At 40.9% G+C, this 24,170-nt stretch overlaps 1 protein-coding gene across 4 annotated transcripts; it reads right to left on the reverse strand.

The window, feature by feature from the left end:
- Positions 1 to 675: 675 nt before the first annotated feature.
- On the reverse strand, positions 676 to 16,679 carry LOC109045158 (nucleus accumbens-associated protein 1-like). Of its 4 annotated transcripts, XM_042723412.1 has the most exons (7): positions 14,745 to 15,199; positions 14,672 to 14,712; positions 11,080 to 12,105; positions 8,639 to 8,809; positions 7,140 to 7,245; positions 6,959 to 7,056; positions 676 to 5,640 (listed from the first exon to the last, which is right to left on the reverse strand). In XM_042723412.1, the coding sequence occupies exons 3-7, from the start codon at positions 12,074 to 12,076 to the stop codon at positions 5,333 to 5,335; spliced, it is 1,680 nt and encodes a 559-aa protein (XP_042579346.1). In that variant the 5' UTR covers positions 12,077 to 12,105; positions 14,672 to 14,712; positions 14,745 to 15,199; the 3' UTR covers positions 676 to 5,332. The 4 variants fall into 4 exon arrangements, with proteins under 4 accessions (XP_042579346.1, XP_042579344.1, XP_042579339.1 ...); XM_042723410.1 differs by lacking the exons at positions 14,672 to 14,712; positions 14,745 to 15,199 and adding an exon at positions 16,495 to 16,679; XM_042723405.1 differs by lacking the exons at positions 14,672 to 14,712; positions 14,745 to 15,199 and adding an exon at positions 15,706 to 16,115.
- Between the last annotated feature and the right edge of the window lie 7,491 nt (positions 16,680 to 24,170).

Raw genomic sequence — 24,170 nt, forward strand, 5'->3', positions numbered from 1 at the left:
ATACATGTCTTACTTTATGAAAATAAGTTTTGTTGGAAAAACAAGACTATTTACCTCATCCCATTGCCAGATTATTTTTCTTCCAGAAAATAAGACATATATTATGTTTATTGTTCTTGCACTAGTGCTAGATCTTTTTGTTTATTGTTTTAAACATCATTTTGATGTATTTTTCAAGAATCCAAATCTCATGTCATCATCTCATTAATGCATCTTGAATTAAAATTACAGCAGTTGTGGCCTAATGGTTAGAGAGTTGGACTAGTAACTCAAAGGTTGCGGGGTTTGAGTCTCAGATCTGGCAGGAATTGTTGGTGGGGGGAGTGAATAACCAGTGCTCTCTTCCACCCTCAATACCATAACTGAGGTGAGACCCCTGAGCAAGGCACGAACCCCCAACTGCTCCCCGGGTGCCGCAGCACATGGTTGCCCTCTGCTACGTATGTGTGTGCACGTGGATGGGTTAAATGCAAATTCCGAGTATGGGACACCATATTTGGCCACACTCCACTTCAAATTGTTTTAATGTTAAAATATTTTATTGACATTCCTATTTTTCTTTCTTTCTTTCACATCCTGCATCAAGTAAAACATGCATAGTAGAATGTAGGCCTTGAATTAAAAAAAAAGTTGAGAATTACTTTAACACACAAACAAAGAGCCAAAGACACAATCCTTTGTTACAAACTTTTATTAAGATATTCAGCTGTATCCTTTGACTTTTCTCTTACTCATTTTTTTTACAGTAGTTAATGTGCAATTACTTTTGATAATATCGGGTCACAGTTAGGGATTCACAAAGTTATTGGCACTTTGAACACAGACAGAATGGAGTGGATGAGCACTGGCGTTACAGGGTCACCGCATGAGCACAGCTGGGTATGGGTTACAACTCATGCTGAGAGTGCACGACTAACAATCAAACTTCATTAGTGCTTCTATGTAATATACAGTATATAGATTTGTATAGGGATGTAGTCATAGAAAGTGAGACACTGCATCGTAAAAAAAGGTTCACAACCAGTTTGTTGTTTTGAGTTCTCAAGCGAGCTGAGGTCCTCCCCCATCCTGTCTGTATTTCTCTGTAATTCGTGATAACGTGTCCAGATGTCAATTACTCCAGCTATCACACGTTACTTTACCAAAACATTTGCAAAGTTGGGTTATAATCATCATAATCTAATTTCAGGAAAAGACTGAAAGCAGAGTGTTGGGGTGTGCTGGAAGAGAAAGAGGTGAGAGTATCTTTATGTGGTATGTCTGTTATTTAGAGTGGAATAGCAGTGCTGCATTCTGGGAAAAGAGGCTTAGGTTGACAAAAAAACGTAGTGAAAACTGCAAGCTAAAAGGAAAACCTGCAAAATGCAGCCAGTCCATCGCTCAACAGACGGTCCCAGTTTCTGCCTTTGCAGAGAGGAGAGACAGTCGGTTATAAAAAACAGTTTGATTTTTAATACATTGCTTCTGTGCTCTCTCTGGCATGCTGTCAGCGATCCACCAGGTTACAAATTCACAATGACCTACAAATGTACAGTAACCCAACAAACTGTGTTACAAGGAAGAATGACAAGACTTATGGGCAGTTCAACTCTCACGCTCTTTCTCCACCCACTCAGGCATCTGCCATCTATCTGCTCTCTGCACTCTGTGACACAGTCAGACTGAATTGCAAGGTGCTGAGGAGCACGTCTATGAACGCAAACCCCAGAAAAAGGTGCTTTACTTGGGCACAGAGAGCAGACAGATAGGCAGCGTGATATGGAAATCCCGGCCTTTCTTAAATCAACACTGGTCCCTTCATTCCCACGATATACTTGCCTTAAGAAACTTTTCAAACTAGGTGAGGCTAAATAAAAAAAAAATCCTTTAAAGGTGAAGTGTGTAATTTAAAACGGAATTGCAAAATAACAATTTCGAACTCATTCCGTGGGTTGATGCTCTTTCAGGCTGGTTGTGATGCTCAAACAAACAGAGCAACTTTTCGATAGCGTCACAGAGCCACAGTATTACACCTTTAGGGGAGAATCAACCTTCGAATTGGCTTACTTGCAGTATTTAAAACAAATAATAATTATTTACACACGTCACCTTCAACTTTCTAGTAAGAGAAAGGCCATTTTTTGTGGCCATCAAGAGTCATCTTTCTCAGGCATGACACCCCCTTGGTGTTGACTGTAAGTAGTAAATCTAAGCTGCAATAGCAACACACAGACAGCGGGTGTCGCATGGACACAGCAGTTCCTCTCCAGCGATACATGCAGCATATGTGATCTGTGCCATCAAAATGGAGGACGCATAAACACTGGCACAGTCATAGCCGGCGAGAGGAGAGAGAGGAGCACCGCCGCTCCGCGCCCCACCCAGATACACACGCAGTTCGTCTCCCGCAGTCCTCCTGAAAAGGCACCAGTGACCCAGCAGGCCTTTAACATCTAAAGAATAGCACACATAGCACCAGTACATCCCTCACCATGGCCCCCCACTTTCCCAGCACATTAGTCAATAAAAAGAAATGAAAAAATACTCAGTACTCTATCATCAGTCAAACAACTCTATATTGTATCCTTAAAAAACTTGGCAAGTCAACTCTTTGACCTTGAATTAGTAGTAGTAGTTGAAAAGTAAATACAGTACACGTGGTCTGCTAAAAGGATTGAGAAATAAAAAGGAGAAGGAAATGGATGCATGCACATTCCCAGATGTTGATTTTGCAGGCTTGTTGAATGTTATACATTTCTACACAAGAGGCATTATTGTTTTCTGGTCTTAAAGAAAAGAAAAGAAACGAGGTTGCCGGTCAGACCTGAACCAGACTGCATTTAGTAAGTAAACTTGCCAGGAGTTCACTTTTTTTGCTACGACTCTTAAGCCAGAAAACAAAACAAAAAAAACAATTTCCAGATATACAAACAGCAGGTAAGCCAGACTTGGTTATGCAAATAAAAAATAAAAAAAAATAAAAAAAAACATGAGCTAAAACCAAGAGGGGTGAAAGACCTAATGCAAGCCATCAATTAAAAAGACGAGTGACCTGTTAAAAATGTGGTCAAAATCGGTTCAACAGTCTCTTCGATATTTACATCAGTATTCAGCACGGCTGGCCGCAGACGCAGAGGTGCATTCTGTTCTGGGCCAGATACCGACACACACACATCCAGGAAGTTTAGTCCAAAAACCATCGATTACACTCTACAAAAAAGGTGCACAATCCACCACTCTCCTCTACAAAAAAGGTGCAAAAAGCTCTAGTTCAGTCTACGAAAAGGTGCAAAGAGGTCCATTTCCTCTGTCAGAAAGGGGGAGGTTACTTTATGTGTCCCAGGAGGTCAGACACACACAAAAAAAAAAAACAAGCACGCACGGTGTTAATAACTCGGGATGAAATATTAAAATAGCCTACAGTATCGAATTTCTGTTTTCGTGAGGCATGTGTGATTAAAACCCATGCCTGAGCACACATTAAGACATCACATGCAATCCCATTCAAATCCCCATGGAAATTTGGGATATGCAAAAGTTTACAGGTTACGGCAAACCTTCAGACGGCCGAATTTCCTTAAAAGCGAATAAACGCAGAAACAATCATACCCTAAATCCCCGAATCAACACACCACCCACATGCAAACACACAGTGCCAACTATGTGCAAGGAATGTATACAGATGGTGACTTGTGCGGACACAGACATGCTTGCCTAAGCGAGCACAGACAGACACACACGCACACACAGCTGCCCAAACAGGGACAAGGGCAACATGGAGAGACTTAATCATTCTGCTCCTCCTCTCCTGGGACACATGCAATGTAAACCCTCCTCCGCTCCCAAACACACACAAAGTAAGTCAGGCCCGAACCTTAAGACAGTAAAGTGACTAACAATAAGAAGCACAATCTCTCTTCGCCCTGGGCTGTAAAAGCGTGCTTGTGTGCGATAACTGGGGGATAACTGTCCTACACAATTTTTTTTTCTCTCTTAAACGGACAGTTTATCCAATTTGGTCATAACTTACTTACCCTCGAGTCTTTTCGAACCTGTATGACTTTTTTCTTCTGTGGAACATAAAAGATGATATTTTAAAAGAACACTTTTACATGCATACAATGAAAGTCAGCAAAGTCCAGTACAACACTGAATCCCACTGGCCTTTCACCAAATGAAGAAAAAAATAAAAAAAATAAAATACCTTTTGTGTTCACAAAAGAAAGTAAGTCATACAGGTCTGGATCAACATGAGGGTGAGTAAATGATGACAGAATTTTCATTTCTGGATGAACTATCCCTTTAATCGATGAGAGCCGCAAATCGAACATCACTGTTCAAAACGGCCAATCGAATTCAGCTATGGACACGTCGTGATCGAGATACAAGCCAAGCACCAGTCTTTGAAATGTAAGATAATTCTTATGCAAAAATAGTCCTTATTTTTCTCACAATTTTCATTTAAAGCCCAATAACAAGGAGTCTCTTAAGAAACATTAAAAAAAAAAAAAAAAAAAAAAAAAAAAGTAAAAAGGTAAAATAAAAACAAACACAAAAAGAGATTTTAAAACAATCTCTCTCTCGAGCTCTGAAGGTGCGAGCAGATAAATATATTTTTATCCTTTACAGTCCTTAATCATCTTTCATCAACTCTGGATTCATATAAATCACACAGTGGAACAAGTAGAAGGGGAAAGGAGAAAACGGTGACAAAAAACAAAGAACGTGGCAGACTAAGATCCCACATATATTTTGGGAGGAATGGAAGGAGAGGAGGATATCAGATTCTTTCCATTTTAGACAGAACGAGAGACAGAATATGCCACCTACTTCTCTTTCTCCTCTCCTCCCTCACTACTTTCTCCATCTGCTGTTCCTTCAGATCTTATGACAAGCATTTTTCCTGTCTCTCTCTCCTGGGCCAAATACAATCGGCTAGTCTGACATAGCCAGGTGCTACAAACTAATACATTCAAATTCAGTAGAGTGAGATCAGGGAACCTCGGACCTCCCGTCGCAATGACTTTTCCTGGTCAACTTTTCCTATTTATTCATTCCTATAGCATCAGTGACTAGATTTACTTGCCGAGCGTGGAGTCAAAGGGGATCTTCTGTGCAAAAGAGGGTTATTCAGCAAAAATAAAAATGATTGAAAAGAAAACGGCGCCCCTGGCTTAAACCCCTTGTGTTCCTCCCGACACTAGACCGTGCAATCTCCTCCAATCTCCTACCCGACTCTCCCTTCCCCATCCCAGGCAGAAGCAGCAGAGCCCAGAGTCACGCAGCGGATTGGGAGGCAGGTAGGAGGCGGGGCGGCAGAGGGGATGGGGCAGGGCTTTCCTCGCCCGGTCACTCACTGAAACAAAGTGCCGTTGTCTCCGCTCACACCCTGCAGAGACTCGCCCGAGGATCCTCCGGTCTCCACTGAAGCGCCGCCCTCCAGGCTCGCCGTCTCGAAGGTAGGCTCACCGCTGAGGCCGTCCGCTTCCATCTTGATGCTGTCAGGGAGGAAATTGGCATAAGCGTCGCCCTCCGCCATCAGTAGCTTCAGCTTGGGGATCCAGCTCTTCCTCACCACGCGCCGAGCATTAGTGCACATGTCCGCCGCAATGGCATTCATCTCGCTCTCCTTAAAGCTGGTGGCAAAGTTCTGGCAGTAAACTGTTGACATAAGGGAAGGAGACATTTCTAAAAGACAGATCACACCAAGAACCATAACTAGAAAGATAACATTCGTCCACACCAACACATGATAACTTTCTGTTTATTTAAATTCTGATTGGCTGTCAGTGTTTTGATCGTTCATAAGCTGGATAAAAAATAATAATTCTGAAAGTGTTTACAACATCATTTCTCTTTGTCATTAGCCCCTTTCACACATACAGACTTTACTGGTAAATTACCGTTAAAAGATCATGTGTGACCCGATGAAATTAGACGCGAGTCTGACAGTATTTATTTTCAAACCCGACTGGACCCTAATGTAAACAGCTTTGATGTCTGCACAGCCAGTAAAGAAAAATCCCGGTGTCCTGCTGACTGATTTGGACGCTTCTCCAGTACTTCGATTTATTTCATTTATTGTTGCTACATTATATTATTGCCTGCCTGATGGATACAAGTTATATCTGAGTTCGGCTTTCAATTGTGACCAGTGGATTTGATCAAATAATAAACATGATATTTTGATAAAAAATTTAATTGAAAGCCTAATGATTCTCTATCTGCAACCTAATCTCCGGCGAAAGGCTTCTGTACACAGAAAAGAAAAGCCCTGCATGAATACACAGCATAATGAAGCGAGTGGATTTTCCTGATGGATCTCATAAGATGAGTTCTGTGTGCGAGGTTACAAACAAATGCTCCTCTTCTATGTGTGTTCCTCACATAGAAAGAACACATCCGTGATAGTTTAAAAGAATTCGGATCTTATCAGGTCCATTTGGAAAAAGTACATTTGTTTTAAATTAACCAAGGCCACGAATACCAAACCCGACCCGTGTCCGAGGAACTCTGGTTTTCAGATCGAAGTGGAACCATGAAGACCTCTAGTCTACTTTGGGTCAATCATAACATTCTGACGCAGATGACGCATTTACTCCGTGCTGTGTAATTCGGTTTGAAGTCGTCTAATGCGATGTCTCTGGGCCGAAAGCAGCTGCATGAATGTGAACGTTTGACACAAAAATTAAAACATCAACAAAAACACTGACCTCGTATACCCCTCCATGTTTACAAACACAACACCAGGAGGCGCAGCCGTTTAGAGGTCATTTCTGGTTAATGATATCACAGAATTTACCGGTAATTTGAAACCGATGTGTGAATTTTGCTTTACTGGTAAAAAGATGGAACGTTGTTGCCTGTGTAAACAGCACATTTTTGTAATTTTACGGCAATTTACTGGTATTACTGTGAAAGGGGCTATTGTCATTTTTGCAATCTTTGGGTGAAATAATATAAAAGAGCGGGAACTCACACTTGACTGCATGCAACACTCGGCTGTCCAGTGGCTTACGGCTGGGGTCATTGGTGGAGGAACGGATGCCGGTTCCACAGCTGTTGGCCAGAGTGCTCCTACACACCATACAGAAGCAGAAAGTTAGACGTCATACAGTTCCGCTATTATGGATGACATCTTTGATGTTTCCCAGACTCACCTGTCGAAGAAAGCAGCCAGCAGCCTCCTCAGAAGGACTTTGTGTCTGGTCCCCGCACTGACATGACAGTTCATCAGCTGAGCTCGTGAGATGTACACGCTAGTGCCTGTGGACAATATACGTCAATCTCACTTAAAAAGGTGTGAAACTTCTTTCATATTCATGTCCTCAAGATATACAGGCAGATACATACTGAAAGTCTAACAAATGCCTTATGACTCATCAATTTGCATGAATGCATACAAGTCCCAAAAATTAATGCTAATTGAATGAATAATAATCACACGAAGCTCAAAAAGAAATTCAGCTTTCTTTTTTAGTGCTAAAGATCCTTCATGTGTGTTAGTGCTAAGTGAGACTTGTGAAGTTTAAGCGCTGACTGTTGTATTAACAACTGCCTTTCTATTTATGTAGCTTTTCTGCACTTATGTCTTCATTAAATATGGTTGTTGTTCTCACTGCAGAAACTCATTAAATGCAACTTTTCAAATACAGAATATTGCTCCAAATAAAAAGATTTACAAAAAAATTCAGTTTTGAATGCATAAGATTTTTTTTTTTTTTTAAGTCTCCAATGCTTACTATGACTGTACAAGGCAATACCGTAAAAACAATAATATTCTGAAAAATTATTATTTAAAATAACTGTTTTCTATTTAACATATTTTAAAATGTCATTTATTTGCTATCACAGGAATATAAGTCAAAACAGACGTTGGTTATTATAATCCAAAAAACCTAATCCTGCCTCAATGGGGTACCTCTATTAAAACTACATTTCAAAACCATTCAAAAGCCTATTTTCTTGCTCTTAATTAAACATTGTTTTGTCTCATTTCCATTTTTGCTTTTCACTCCTCCAGCGCTTTGTATTTGTTCATCTTTTAATGACAATTTTTTATTGTTAGTCTACTCGTCTGTTTCAATTCCTCATTTCATTTTCCACTTTATATTGCTTCATGTTTGGTCTTGTTCGAATGCTTTCTTTTATCGTATTTGTAAAGCACTTTGAGCTGCATGTTTATATATGCGACTGCTGTTTAAATAAAGTTCCAGTGATTAGCGGAACTCCTCTGTTATGTGTACTGAACAGATCCAGTCGGACGGCTCAGAGTCACTTAAGGCCATGCTTTACAGCTCACAAAAGCCTCCATTAACTTAGTCACTCAACAAAACCTGTTCTACACCACAATACCAAAACACAGCTCGTCCAAACACAGTTGACCTATCAGTCACCACAAGAGATCATTTGCTTCTCATGGGCCGTTGAACATGACTCAGTTGTATGATGCTGGTTATCCTCCCTATTTGACTCTTCTATAGATTAACTTTAACATGGATTTATCAGCAGATGTTTTCCTAAAATCCATACAGGGTGATATGATGAAGACGTGAACAACAAAAGAATGATTTATTCCACTACAAAACACCTTTGGCTCAAGATACTTTGGTTGTTCTGTAGCATTTTGTTAATGAACGGAATGCGGTTAGACTCAGACCTGAAACTAGCTCCAGTTTCTCTGCAGGGTCACCTTCCTCATAGAGTTTGGGATGACAGCGGTTGCCAATCTGAGCAATGAGTTCAGCGGGGAGAGAGGCAAGATCCTGTCGGCCACGCATCCTGGGCCGCGTCTCTGAGTGGTCCGGCAAGGCCTCCACACGTTCACCCGCTGAGAAAGAGAAAGAAGAAGAGGAGAACGGAAGTTTATGAAGAGTAGAGTGTCATGCAGTCTAGACAGCCGTGAAGATTAAACCACTACTAAAGTCTTTTGACTCTCAAAAACAGACAGATAATGCAAAGCTCTTGGGACCAAGACTAATAAAAGACCTGTGAAAACCAAAGGCTTCAGAACAGATTCCGTTTTCATGCCGTCTGAGAGAAGATAAGAAGAACTTCTGATCAAATATTCGTGAGCTCCAAACAGTTCAAGCATTTAGCAAAAAGTGTGAATTTAGCTATGACGATACATTTCTATTTAAGAAGCACAAAAGAAAGTAGACATTAGTTCACTTGTTAAAATGGGAACAAAAAAGCAAGAGGCTGTATACATTACAACACATAGAGGATCAAAGGAAGTGCTGGTTCAGGAAGTGCTAATTTAAAACTTAAAAACTCTGTCATCATAAAACCTGTGGGACTTCTATTTTCTTCAGAGGATCCAGACCAAGACATTTTGACCATGTTCTGGCTGTTTATTTACCATGCAATCATGAATAGGGACTGGAGCTGGCTTTTTGTGTCTTTATTCAGTTGATCAATCATTCTTTTTAAGGGCTCAAGTTTAACTCATAATGATGAATAACTTCTAAATGAATTGGACTGACTCACTGATCAGAACAGTTACGGAAAAGATTATAACAATAATAACTGAATAAAAAAAAAGTAGCAGCAGATATTTTCATCTGTAATGTGACTTGCAAATTATTGACATAGAAAATGTAGGCTTGGGAAGTTTGTTCTCTCAAACGGTTGTTGATTGAATTTTGAGATGTGGAAGCAGCAATCAACTACATGTCACCAGAGAGTTATGACAATTTGATTAAAAACTACAAGGTCAAAACAAGAACAAAACATATGCATGGATGAATTGTTCAAAATAAGACTAATAGCATGCATTTAATATATATTTTCAGCCCATTTCTCACAAAAAAAATAAAACTATGGTATGGCTTAGGGGTGCGCGATATCACTATTTTTGATCGTGGATGATTATAATGTCTCCACAATCTGCTTTTGAAGAAATATCATAGTATCATGCTATAGCGCACATTCTATCAGTTGCAGTTCTGGAACCTCAGTCTCAATATACGACTTACATTCACATCAAATGTTAACTCCGCGATAGAGTTACACTCATGGAACACTGCAATTATTCACAGTCACAAAAGTACATTATTTGCATGTGCTTTAAAAGCCTTGCCTGTATTTAATTCGCGTGCTGTTCTGACATGCGCCTTTTCTGAGTGCGTACACCTGAAGTGTGCGCACACTAAAAAGCCTGTCAAACAGCACCTGATCACTGGACTAAGTTATCTTTCAGTAAGTAAGTAATCTGATTGCGCTAATAGTGTCAAAAACACACAAGGTTTGCAAATAAGCACAGTTGGTTATTTCTAAAATTAAAGTAAACAGTTGAGGAATAAACGGATATGAACTCTTAAAGAGACAGAATACTAATACTAAACATGCTGCTGCTTGTCAAGGTATAGTTCACCCAAAAATTTAAATTCTGTCATTATTACTCACTCTCATGTTGTCTCAAACCTGTATTAATTTATTTTTTGTGCTGAACAAAAAAAGAAGATATTTTGAAGAATGTTGGTAACCAAACAGTTGCTGGTTCCCATTGACTTTGATGGTAGGAAAGAAAATACTATGGAAGTCACTGGAGACTAACAACTGCTTGATTACCCACATTCTTCAAAATAACTTTTATGGTCAACAGAAGAAAGACAAAGATTTGTATCTTTACCCACTTTGGCCTAAATGTCTACCATTCTTCTTTATTTTATATTTTGCTACCTTGTAAGGCTTTGTTTTTAAAATAGGCCAATTAGTTTGGCTGTACTGCTCAGACAACCTGCAAAATAGTAAAACCAACACGACAGAATCCTGATAAAATCATGAATCGTGATTTTCCTAAAAAAAAAAAAAATGTGATATGATATTTTCGCTATATCGCCCACCCCTAGTATGGCTTCAGAAAGCTTGAATTATAGTGCACGAGTCATATGGACAACTTTTATGAAAGCTTTTGAAAAGTTTGAAAGCTTCAGTCTGCATTCATGGTAACTGCATGGAAAAGACAACAAGTACATTGTTAAAATTTCACTAGTTCTTTTCCATTGAAAATAAAGAAGTCATACAAGTTTGGAACGTCATGAGGTTGAGTAAATGATTTCAAGTATTTCAATGTATTCAGCAGTGCTCTGGACTCACCTGTAGCACCCACGTTGAGCATGCTGTACATGGTGTACATGTTGCAGATCTGCCTGTACTGCTCTTCAGTGCCGTCATCCACCGCCTCCTCTTCTTCCTCATCATCATGATAAGAGATGGGCGAATCACTGGCGTAGGCACTCAAAGTACCGGGGCTGGTGCCTTCAGGGGTGGCACTGCTCGTGCCATTGCCATTAGTGCTGCTGCCACCACCGTGACCCCCTGTGCCCATTCCAAGACCCATACCATGTCCCATGCTACCTTGCTGCTGAATAGCACTTCCGCGTGCCATTTCTTGGGAAAAACGAGCCGCCTTCCTCATCCCTCCTCCGCCGGATGCACCCGAGCCTCCGCTGCCTTCCCGATTGCCTCCTTCCCAGAGTCGCTTGGCCACCGGCGTGCAAACCACTGAATAGGGTGAAGCCTCCGGCTGCTCTGTCTTCACCCGAGAGACAAGGGGCAACGGGGTCAAGCAGGAAGCGGGTCGACTGGCTGCCGTAGCCACCACCCCGCCATTAGCCCCTGCACCCGCCGCCGTCTGAGTAACAGGGCTCTGAGGCTCCGACGGAGGTGTTTCTTCAGTATGGAGACCCTGTGAGTCGCAGCTGGGCGAGCTGACTTTCAAGAAGAACTCTGTGCCCTTCTCCATAATCTGCTGGATCTGGAGGAAGCCAGCCGTGTACATGAGCAGAAACTGGTCTCCGACATTCATGCTGAGGCGGCCGGTGTAGCAGAAGGCCAGGATCTGCTGAAAGCTCTGTGGCTGTACGGCTGGGGGCAACTCCACCACCGTAGGGGTTTTGCTGCCCGCACTGCTGTTGAAAAGGTCACGGAAGTAGGAGCTGCTGGCCGCCAGCACGGCGCGGTGGGCTTTAAAGGTGTGGCCTTTCACTACCACGGACACGTCGCAGTACAGCCCCTGCAGCCGCTGCTCGTTCAAACACTCCAGGACATTGTTGCCGAAGTTTGGGATCGCCATCTGAAGGGTCTGAGCCATGGTGCTATGGCCAGCACCACCAGACAAATCTGAGCGGCACCGGAGGAAGAGAAGGAGGGAAAGACAGATGGAAGAGGAAGAAAGAGATCTTTGTCAGCAGCATTCTCTAAGCAGCACAGTAGTTCATCCCTGAAGACTCGTTGCAACCATCATTTGCTTTTAAAGCAGTAAAATCCACTGAATCCGACAATTTATTGCAAAGACACAAACGGCTACCGGCAACAGACTGTTACATTAAAAGGTGAAATGTATGAGACCCCAGGGACGAGCCTGAAGGCACCTTTAGCAGACCGGCTTAGAACATGCAAACTCTGAAAAATAATAGGGGGGTTGGCGAGGTGACTGCTAATCTGAATGAGATGGTGATTCAGCTGAGACAGAGATAAAATGGCACTCTTTACAATACTACAGCAGGGAGGGAAAGAGGGGGAGAGTGCCAGAGAGATACTAAACCAGTGACTGAGGTCATAGATGAGGAAGATGGTGGCAAACAATGGGCTTTGACTGACATTGCAGTCAGTCTTATTACTGCTAAATGTGACACCATGAGCAAAGCCATCATTACAACTCACGTCCTTGCTGCCGCGGAAATCCATTATAAACGGTTAACCTGCACTTTCTACTATAAAATGGGCTGCTCAAAACTTTACTACAGAGTTTAAAACTCCCTTATATTTAGGAAACAAATACACTCTCATTTGTTGGGGGAGGATATTTTGCGAATCAGCAGAATAAGCAGCAGAACTTTTTGAGAAGGCACAGACTGACATTTTGCCGTCAGCGCAAAAATTGTGGCTTATTGTTTAGCAATCATTTGGTGAAGTAAAAATATCCCTCAAACCATGTCAGCTCAACTGACACGACAGAATAACACTTTGATGTGATATACTTCACACATTAAGATTAGTTATACAGTGGCAGGCAGAACATCTGGGCACATGTTTCCCACACAAGCCATCACATTAAAAATCACTGAATCTGATCTGATATCACAAAACTAACAGGATGTTCGTGGTAAAAGAAGTACCCTCTTTGTCTGACTCCAGGCTCGCTGCCCCCTCCCTTGCATGCACACACACAAGCCATAGACATCAGACAAAACGGCTTGTTTACAGTTGGCCAGAGAGCAGTGGCACACATACACACTGAGAGGCCCAGGGTTTATTTAAGAAGCTTTCCCTGGGGGTGGGGGAGGAGAAGGACACCTTAGGTATGGTTATCACGGTGTGCGAGGGGGGGACACAAACTTTTAAAGACTTTATTCACAACCCAAATCCGTATGTATGAGACTTTCAAACAGTCAACATGCAATTACAAATGAAGTTGGATCATCTATCACATGTACTTGTAAAAGCACAGAGAAAAAAAGTAATCTCATAACATCAATCTTAGTTTAATAATGACCAGGCTAATCAGGCATACTCCTGAAATTGCAAGCACTTATTATCAATGACAAATTCTTTACCTTAAAGGGACAGTTCAACCAAAAAAGGAAAATTCTGTCATCGTTTACTCACCCTCCATTTGATCCAATCCTGTATGAGTTTGTGGTCCACATTGACTTCCACAGTATTTTTACTATACTATGTAAGTCGGTGGCTACCATCAACTGTTTGGTTGCGAACATTCTTCAAAATATCTTCTTTTGTCAGAAAAAAAGAAGTTCTGGAACATCTTGACGGTGAGCAAATGGTGACAGAATTTTCATTTTTGAGTAAAGAATCCCTTTAACTATTTTGTAAATTCAATGTCAACTGAGCCACTTTTAGGCAGTCAATATCAAAAAGTGGCCCAATTTACCTGAACTCACCTGAAATGTCAGTGGCGCTCAACCCTTGTAACTTCAAGGTCCCCCATGGTCAAAGTCATACTTGCTTTGTAACCCTTTTACTAATAGAAACTGTGGCTGTCAATATATAAAAATAATTCACGGTAGCCTAATTCATCTAAAGGCACATTTGGTAAATTGAAGACAACCACAATGTACCTCCTTTAAGGAAAAAAAAAATAAATACATAAATCTGCTTCTTGGGTGCTACAGAGCTATATAACAGACTACAGACTGGCTTATAACTTTTTTGAAAGGAAAGATAAGAAAACATGTAGGAAAAGTGAAAAACACATACAGACACTAAATCTGCCACTACAGATGTTTTATGTAGGAATGTTGAGAGAGAGAAATAAGTCCATTTTAGTTCACCTATGTTGTATGCTGCACTAAAAACCTGTCTGAGTGACAGCACGGCAGTTCATATGAAGTCCATTAGAGTAACAGGATGCATGTTACACTATTTATATTACATTTACATGTATAGTACAATATATGTTCTAAGCAAATTAGCATTTTAATATTTAATACAATTCTTGAATATAACATGATTGAGGAAGTTTACTGAGTGTTCTAGTGGGTCCCCGGCCCCAAGTTGAGAACCACTGATACATTTAAAAAAAAAAAGAAAGCTGAGCTTGAGAATCCTGTCTTATACTGTAATGCCAAACCTGTGTGATGGAAGCCACTGAACATGCGTCGACACATAAACTAACTAATCCAAGAATGCAGAACAGTGAAGTAGAATAAGAAAATCAAGAGCAAACCTTTGGCCGCCAGACCTGCCAATACAGCAGTGTTACGAGGCTGTGTCGGCGGCAGGTTAACCGTGTGTCAGTCAATCTGCCCGTCCGTCCGGAGTTCTCCACTGGCACGGGCCGCGAAGGGGGTGAAGAACGATGGCAAAAGCGCCCACTATGAGCCACTCTATAAGAAATGCAGCACCTACATGCGAGGGAGCACAAACGCAGCGGGGGGAAGCGCCGCAACGCACCGAGGATCGCACGAAACGGGCAAGTTTGCCGCTCTTGTCCTGTCTTTGCCAATGCACCGCACCGAGAGCGAGCTCGTGCCTACATCCTCGGGCCTAGACGGGTCCGTCTCGAGCGCGGCACCGCCGAAATGAGGATTCGCCCCGTTCTCCACGCCACTCCGTTTAAACGGCAACACTCAAGAATCTCTAACGATTCAATGAGCAGCCGGTATTAGCATCCATAAAACAGCCAAATGCATACTTTTCAGTCCGCGGAATTTCAAAGTTAATGTTCCATAGCAATTTCGCACTAGTTCGGATACCCCACCTTATCTTATTTCACAGACATCAACAGGTCATCCCGGGACAAATGCACGAACTGGGGGCGAGCCAGACTGAACCAGCGCTGACAGTAGGGGGGTGGGGGCAGACTCCGCCAATAAGAAAATGATTGAACTAACGTTACTCCCGGCCACAACAATATCAATCACGCTCAAAGTGCTATCTTCAGATGAAATGCATAACTAAAAGCCTCTTGGTTAGCAGATTAAAAAGATCCCGGAAATCGGGTTTTTAAATTAGCCAGATCTGACTCCGGAACATCTGCCAGCACGCGCGTTCAGCCATGTCAGTGAGGTCGGTGAAGTGGTTAAACTTTTTGTTGGTACCAATAATCTGTGCCCATCCCCCACCGCACACCTTCCCCCAAAACAATGCCCCCCAAACATCTCAAAGCCACTAGGATTTAGTCAAAATGCCAGGACAGCCGCTCGCGTGTCACGCAGCCTCACATTACCCGCTGCGGGGATTCGAAGGCGGGATACTCACCCCTTAGCTGGAGGCCGTTTCAAAGTGTTTCAATGGAGTCCGACGCGCTCGCTCTCCTTCACTCTTTCGCCTCGTCTGTCTCGCGCTGGAAACAGCCATTCATTGTGGGCACAGGCGCGAAGTCGATCGCAGAGCCGTCGAGCGCGAACTCTTTTTCCAGAGGGATGTGGAGCGCAGAGCCACTGATCATGCATAGACTAGACATGACTCCACATCGTCACTCAATCGCATGATCATCACAGGCACAGCCTCAACGCCCGGAGACCTATCCAGCGTCGAGATGTATTTGCGCATAGGCTGGCACTGGCACAGCAACAGCGACAAGAGCCACCGCCTCGTTTCCATACGTGCGCAAAAAGTAGGCCATGCCTCTACGTCTCGCCAGACAGATCCCCAATATAGAGCGCGCAGAAAACGCCATGACGACGTGAACGGGAACATCAAATAAAGTTTGCTTACATTGAATCAACGTTTAGTGTTGGAGAATTTTACTGCGTTCCTAAAGGGTTACTACAGTTATGTGTGGCATATTTACTTTTAATATTTCTCGCTTATTTCATTAAAATTCCTGTATAATTAACAGCCATATATATATATATATATATATATATATATATATATATATCTATATGTGTGTGTGTGTGTGTGTGTGTGTGTGTGTGTGTGTGTGTGTGTGTGTGTGTGTGTGTGTGTGTGTAACCCTGACAACGTAAATGAGGCTAGTGGGCGACTCTTGATTAGAATTAATTAATAGCAGTACATTTTAAGTGGGAAGCATGAAGTACTTACTGTAAACTCGAATAATCCATGTAAGTTTGGCCGCACCGTGAACAAGGCCAAAATCTGCAGGTCACGATACATCTATGTGTCTGAATTTACAGGGAAAACTATACGACCGCGTGACGTCACATGCTGACCCTATAGATGTCCTTACATTACCCCGGTGAGCTACATTTCCAACTGCATTTGTGTGTGTCTAAAAAAACGTGCGCACGGGCTTCCGTAGTCACGATTTGGTGAAAATGAAAACACTGGGTTGCCAGATTGGTGTATGTGTATTATTACACCGCATTTCTTTTTGTTAGGCTTTTGCGTCCACTTCTAGAAGCACTGAAATCAGACAGGCCCATATTATATAGCATTTCTAGCGAGGGGGTTTACTTTGGGTGAACACATCGTCATTAGTTGGCTGGAGAACTAATGCAATTTGTCTTCTGTATATTTTTTGTTACTTTCAATGGGATTTTTTGCCCCGAGCACTCTAATTTATCACCCTGATCTTTACACATTATCCAAAGTCTTTGATAACTCATGTGGTGTTTCACATAATTTTCTCTTTATATAAACAGGATTAATGTGTTGACCTGACATTGTAAGAACTTTTTTTTTAAATAAATAAATAAGTTTGCAATAACTACAAATTAACAATTGCTCGCAAACTAACCGACATTTAAGTTCAGATTAAATTTTCATTTTACAACCATATTACTGTAATTTTTTTCATGTAATATTTGTAAATACAGTTTGTCTGTTTAATCATTCTGTTCTTTTTAATTGCATTTAGACGCGTATTTACCAAACAACAACAACACTAAAGGCCAGGGGGGATCTTGACTTACCCATTAGGCAAAGGTAAGGCCGACTGCCTTGGGCCCCCAAAAGCCAAGGGCCCCAAATGCTTTTCATATAGGAGATGCGCATTAAGAGCGGACACGCGAACGGTTGAGCTTGTTTACGTTGTTTATGCACGACAATCGTCTGCGCGTCCGAGTTTGAACGTGCTTCTTGTGTACAGCTTGTTAGCAAAAAAAAAGTTTATGCCATCTTAAGCCTGACTGCCGCACGACCGGGTCCCTCTTTTCCAGCGCGCGCACACTCTCCTCTTCTTCAGCGCGCGGCTGAAGGAGCTGCGCTTTCAGTTAAAACACGGATATGTTGCTCTCTAATTTGACATATAGTATAGCTAAATCACAGCACAGCTATTGTCTTCAAGCTATTCTGTAGCCTATTTGATTTTTATCAGACGACGGCCACGATTATATATTTTTGAGGCAGAGTTAACTCTCGGAAGGGTATAGCTGGTTAGTCCTTAAGGTGTCCGTTTCATGTCACTAATTTCATATTCATCCCGTTTTCTGACACTCACATCAAATGTATCAGGAAACATGTTTTGAAATTTAGCTGCTCAAAATACAGGATGTGGCACAGAGAGGCAAAACAAATGTAATAATAAATATAATGTACATTTGCATGTTCAGAATTGTAGCTGCCCTGTCATGCGCAAATTCGCAAAACAGGTCTGTGTAAAGTGCTCATTCCAAAGAAAGAGACTTAATGGGAAGCTAGTATTCTTTTTTTTTTTTTTCATGTGTCTAATAGACATGAACAATTCTTTGAAAAACATCTATGGACCTTAACCATGTCTACTCTTCTGCTCTGTAAACGGTTTCACTAATACTAACTTTATTCATAAATTAATTTTTGCATTACAAAATGCCTTAAAAGATGTTACAGGTGTGCATATTGACACAGAACAATTGAGTTTTAAGATATGTCAGAGCAGATATTTTCAGGTTGGACGCTCACACGTGCATTTTAGTCCTGGGACTGCTTAAGCCTTGTCTTGAAACATGGTGAAAATATTCTTTAAGTCATTTAGACAATAAAAAAGGTGCAATTAAGTTGCGATTATTCACAGTTCACCTCATGACAAATCATCCAGTAATCGTGATATATATTTTAATTGATGACATCCCTAAGTTAATGACAAATCAAATGTACTTACGCTGGTAACTCACATTTTCATTTTACCTGATAAAGTACCATTTATGAGCTGAGCTGCTTTGTTTAGATCTGTTACCGGGAACCCTATATTCCTACTCCAAACCACTCCACCCTGGCAGAGATGAATGGCATTTCAATAATCCATCTGCAGTGTTTTTTGTTAGACCAATGTGAATAGTCACTCACATAATATCTGTTTTAAATCATTAATATTTTATACTTCTGACTCCTCCCAGAAATATAAAGTTTCAGATTGTGAGGTTTATCATTTTATAATTTTATTTTTGTTCTTTAATGTTAACAAAAAAACGGTAAATTCAATTGCTATTTCCGTGGTCTACAACATAAATAATTAAAAGTATCTGCTCAATGCATAAATGTAAATTAAAGAATCCCAGTAGAACATGTACACTAAAAATGTAGAAACATTGGACACAAACAAATGTGGCACCATTGGTCATATGCTATGTGTGTGCTGCTGTTCCCATGTAGGAAGCATCCTCCACCAGGACAGCCGCTCGCGTGTCACGCGCCTCTCCGTCCCCGCGCTGGGATTCGAAGGCGGGGATTACTCACCCTAGATGGAGGCCGTTTCAAAGGTGTTCATGGAGTCGACGCGCTCGCTTCTGCCTCACTTTTCGCCTCGTCTGTCTCGCCGGGAAACAGCATTCATTGTGGGCACCGGCGCGAAGTCGACGCAGAGAGTCGAGCGCGAATCTTTTTCCAGAGGGATGTGGAGCGCAGAGCCATGATCCGGCATAGACTAGACATGACTCACATGTCACTCAATCATGCAATGATCATCACAGGCCACAGGCCCCAACGACCGGGCCCATCCAGCGTCGAGATGTAATTTGCGATAGGCTGGCACTGGCCCAGTCAACAGCGACAAGCGCCACCGCCTCGTTTCCATACGTGCGCAAAACGTAGCTCATCCTCACGTCTCGCCAGGACAGATCCCCAAATATACAGCGCGCAGAGAAACGCCCTGACGACGTGAACGGGAACATCAAAAAAGTTTGCTACATTGATATCCACGTTTAGTGTTGGAGACTTTTACTGCGTTCCTAAAGGGGACTACAGTGTGAGGAGTTATTACTTTAATATTCTCGCATATTTCATTAAAAAATCCTGTAATTAACAGCTACTATAATATATATAATAAGAATATATATATGTGTGTGTGTGTGTGTGTGTGTGTGTGTGTGTGTGTGTGTGTTGGTGTGTGTGTGAATACTGACAACGCAATGAGGCAAGTGGCTCGACCTTTGATTATAAATTAATTAATAGAGTACATGTTAATGGGGAAGCATGAGAGTACTTACTGTAAGTATCGAATATCCATGTAAGTGTGCCGCACGGAACAGGCCAAAATCTGCAGGTACAAAATCGTGCTGTCTGAATTTACAGGGAAAACTTACGACCGCGTGGACGTCACATGCTGACCCTAAGCTGTCTTACATACCCCGGTGAGCTACATTCCAAATGAATTGGTGTGTGTCTGAACAAAAACGTGCGCTACGGGTCGGTAGTCACGATTGATGGAAAATGAAAAGAAAACTGGGTGCAGATGGTTTATGTGTATATACACCGATATCTTTTGTGTTAGGCTTTGCGCCCATTCTAGAAGCACTGAAATCAGCAGGCCCACCTACTATAGATTTCAAGCTGAGGGGGTTTAGTGGTGAACACATGTCATAGGTTGGCTGGAGAACTAATGCAATTTGTTTCTGTATCAGTTGTTGTTATTTCAAGGGATTTTTGCCCCGAGCACGCTACTTATCACCTGACTTTACACATTATCCAAAGTCTTTGAACTCATTTGGTGTTTCAACATAATTCTCTGTATATAAACAGGATTAAGTGTGACCTGACATTGTAAGAACTTTTTTTTTTTTAATAACTAATAAGTTTGAATAACTACAAATCTAACAATTGCCGCAACTAACCGACATTTAAGTTCCGCATTCAATTAATTTTACAACCCATATACGTATTTTTAATGGAATTTTGTAAAATACGTTTGTCTGATTAACATTCTGGTTCTATTTAATTGCATTAGACGCGTATTAGTTACCAAAAAAAACACTAAAGGTCAGGGGCGGACTTACCAATTAGGCAAAGGTAGGGATGCCTTGGGCCCCCAAATGCCAAGGGCCCCATATGCCTTTTCTCTGGAGATGCGCATTAGCGCGGGAAACGAACGGTTTGCTGTTTACGGTGTGCTTATGCACGACAATCGTTCTGCGCGTCCGAGTTGAACGGCTTCTTGTGTATCCGCTTGTAGCAAGCTAAATTTTAGAATCTAAAGCTGGACTGCGCACGAGCGCGAAGGGTCCCTCTCCCAGCGCGGCCACTCTCTCTCTGCGTTCGCGCGCGGCTGAAAGGAGCTGCGCTTTCAGTTAAAAATGATAGTGCTTCTCAATTTAATATAAGTATAGCTGAAGATCACAGCACAGCTATCGTCTTCAAGGATTCTGTAGCTATTTGATTTTTATCAGACGACGGCACGATATATATTTTTGTGCAGAGTACTTCTCGGAAGGGCGAGCTGGTAGCTTAATTCGGTTTCAGTCACTATTCATGATCATCCCGTTTGGACAACAACCAGTCAACAGTATCAGTGAAAAACTAGTTTTGAGAATGATAGCTGCACAAATACAGTATGGTGGACAGAGAGGCAAACAATGGAATAATAAATATAAATGTAACATTGCATGTTCAGAAGTGAGCTGCCCTGTCACTGCGAAAATGCAAACAGTTTGGTAAAGAGTGTCAGTGACAAAGAAAGAGAGTAATAGGAAGCTAGGTATTTCTGTTTTTTTTTTTTTCATGTGTCTAATAGACATGAACAAGTTCTTGAAAATACATCTATGGACCTGAAAACATGTCTACTCTTCATGCTCTGTAAATGGTTTCACTAATAATAAACATTTATTGAATAAATTAATTTTTTGCATTACAAAATGCCTTAAAAAGAAAGTTTACAGTGTGCATATTGAACAGAACAATGAGTTTTAAGATCATGTCAGCGCAAGATATTTTCAGTGAGACAGCTCACAACGGCATTTTAGTTGGACTAGCTTAAGCTTGTCTGTGAAACCATGGGGAAAATATTCTTTAAGGTACAGTTTCGATAACAGATAAAAATGTGCAATTAAGTTGCGATTATGCACAAGTTACTGAATGACAATCAGCCCTAATCGTGAGTTATATTTTAATTGATGACAGCCCTAAGTTTAAAAGACTAAAATACAATGTAGGCTTACGCTGGTAACTCACTTTTCATTTGACCTGATTTAAAGTACCATTTATGAGCTGAGCTGTTTTGTTTAGAGCTGTTACCGGGGAAACCACTAATATTTCTGACTCCAACACAGCACCCTCCTACTGGGCAGAGAATGAATGGGCAGTTTCAAGAATCCAGTCTGCAGTGTTTGTTCAGAACAATGTGAATATTCACTCACATAAATCGGTTTAAAATACTAAATAATTTATACTTCTGAATCATCCCAGAAATATAAAGTTTCATGTTTGTGGAGGTTTTCATTTTATCATATTATTTTGTTTATGTTAAAACTAAAAAAACGGTTAAATCAATTTGCTATTTCCGTGGTCTAAAACATGAAATAATCAAAAGTATCTGCGTTTAAATGAATAAATGTAAATTAAAGAATCCATTAGCACCTGTAAATACAAAATGTAGATACATTGGACACAAACAATGTGGCACCTTTGTGCAGCAGGCACGCATCCCGACAAAAAAGGACCCCTCGCAGGGTTGACAGCTAGGTATTAATGTGTGGCAAATGTATAGGGCCCCATTCCTATATTTGCCTGGGGCCCCCAAGTATCACTGCCCTCTACTAAAAAACCCACCATGAAAACACAATATTCAACAACAATGTAACAACATATTTTTAAAAAAGTGACGATGTAAAATGTATACACTGGTAAATTCAAACAAAAAGTATCACTGCCCTCTAGTGACATTATTACAGTATCTCGGCATGCAGAAGTTTTTTTCTCCTTTGAGAAGCTCTAACCCATTCAAACCTTTATGTTAGACTTTGTATTCTTACTGCATCTTATGCATTCCAATAATGATTTGTGATTTGTAACTAAAGTCCATAACAGAGTTAGTCTTACATGAGCATCATGGGGTTCAGTATAAGTTCTTATCTCAGTCATATTTCAGGCCTAATCCTACTGCACATCAGAGACATTCAGTCATTATATTACATATACTATGTATATTATATAACTATGTAATATAATAATGCTTTAAAAAAAAAAAAGCTGAGCGTCATGTATCTGTATAAAATGTGCTAATGTTTACAAGTACATTTCTTTTATTGACTCACTATTTTAGTTTTTGTGGTGCTTTTTTATGTTACTATTAATATTTAACCCCTTTAACTACTTTAGTAGTTTGGTCATATGCTATGTGTGTGCTGCTTTTCCATGTGAGGAGCAGCCTCCACCGTTTTTGTGTGCTTTAGCATCTGCAGAAAACACTCTAACTGTAAATGTGTCACCACTGCCGGCAGCTGCGTTGGGAAGTGTTTGCCTGCTGAAAATGACATCCATAGTTAATTCACAGCTTGAGCACAGATTGTCTGGAGAAAAGAGTCCTCAATCGACAGATGGCAGGGGTAAAGAGGGAAATCGCTTCAGTTGAGGGCAACCATATTACAGTACAGTAATAATTGATTTATTACTTCTGCTCACCACTTGATGGCAGCACTTGTACACTGAAACTTGGTGACTCTAAGCCGCTTGAAGCTTAAAGAAACACTGACGTGCAGCACTGGAATGAGGCATAAATTAACTTTATGGGTCATATGAGTATATTAATATAAATAATATAACAAATAATATTGTAAACGTGTAAAATATTATTTGTAAAATATTAGCTTGTATTTTATTTCCTTATTACTTTTGTCTACTCATTATAGTACTGTACTGTTAGATGTATTATATGTTCCTTTAAATTTAATTATTTAAATAAATTTATTTTCATCTATTTTATATATATTTTATTCTAATTAATTATTTGTCTTTTTTATTTTTATTGTTGATTTATTTTTACATTTTTGCTCTGTTTTTCTCTAAACATTTTTACGGACCCCCTTAGACTCCCTTGCGGCCTCCCGCTCTAGAAACCAAACACATTCGGCATCTGTTTAATTTTCAATCTTTTCAAAGCTTTTTCAATATGAACCAATTCTTCTAGTTCTTCCATTCTCAGATGATAGTTGAAATATCCACACATCAGTCGTCCAAACTATCTTGTTCTCCTCGCAGTCTTTTATGCCTCTGCTCAGTGCTAATTCTTCCCATTCTGGGGACAACTAACAGCATTTTTCCAAGAATGAACTCAGCATAGCTATTAAGTACCACAATGAAAGATTGGTGTGAATTTAAGAGCTGGCTAAGATGGGCCAGATGGGATGCGCTACTGAGCATCCTGCCTATAAAACAAGTAAATAATTCTCATTCACCTTAGCAGGCAGAAAGCACTGAGGGAGATGCTCAGGTCATGGAATTGAGTTTCTTGGCTACTTATGAAGTTGTCAGATTTTGTGTACACCAGAATTTCTCCTCAATACCATGTTTCTACTTCTGAAGACTTTTTAAAGGAGAAAAACAAGCACTCAGAGCCATTCAGACAGATGGAG

Source organism: Cyprinus carpio, chromosome A3, assembly GCF_018340385.1.
Source record: "Cyprinus carpio isolate SPL01 chromosome A3, ASM1834038v1, whole genome shotgun sequence".
NCBI lineage: Eukaryota > Metazoa > Chordata > Actinopteri > Cypriniformes > Cyprinidae > Cyprinus > Cyprinus carpio.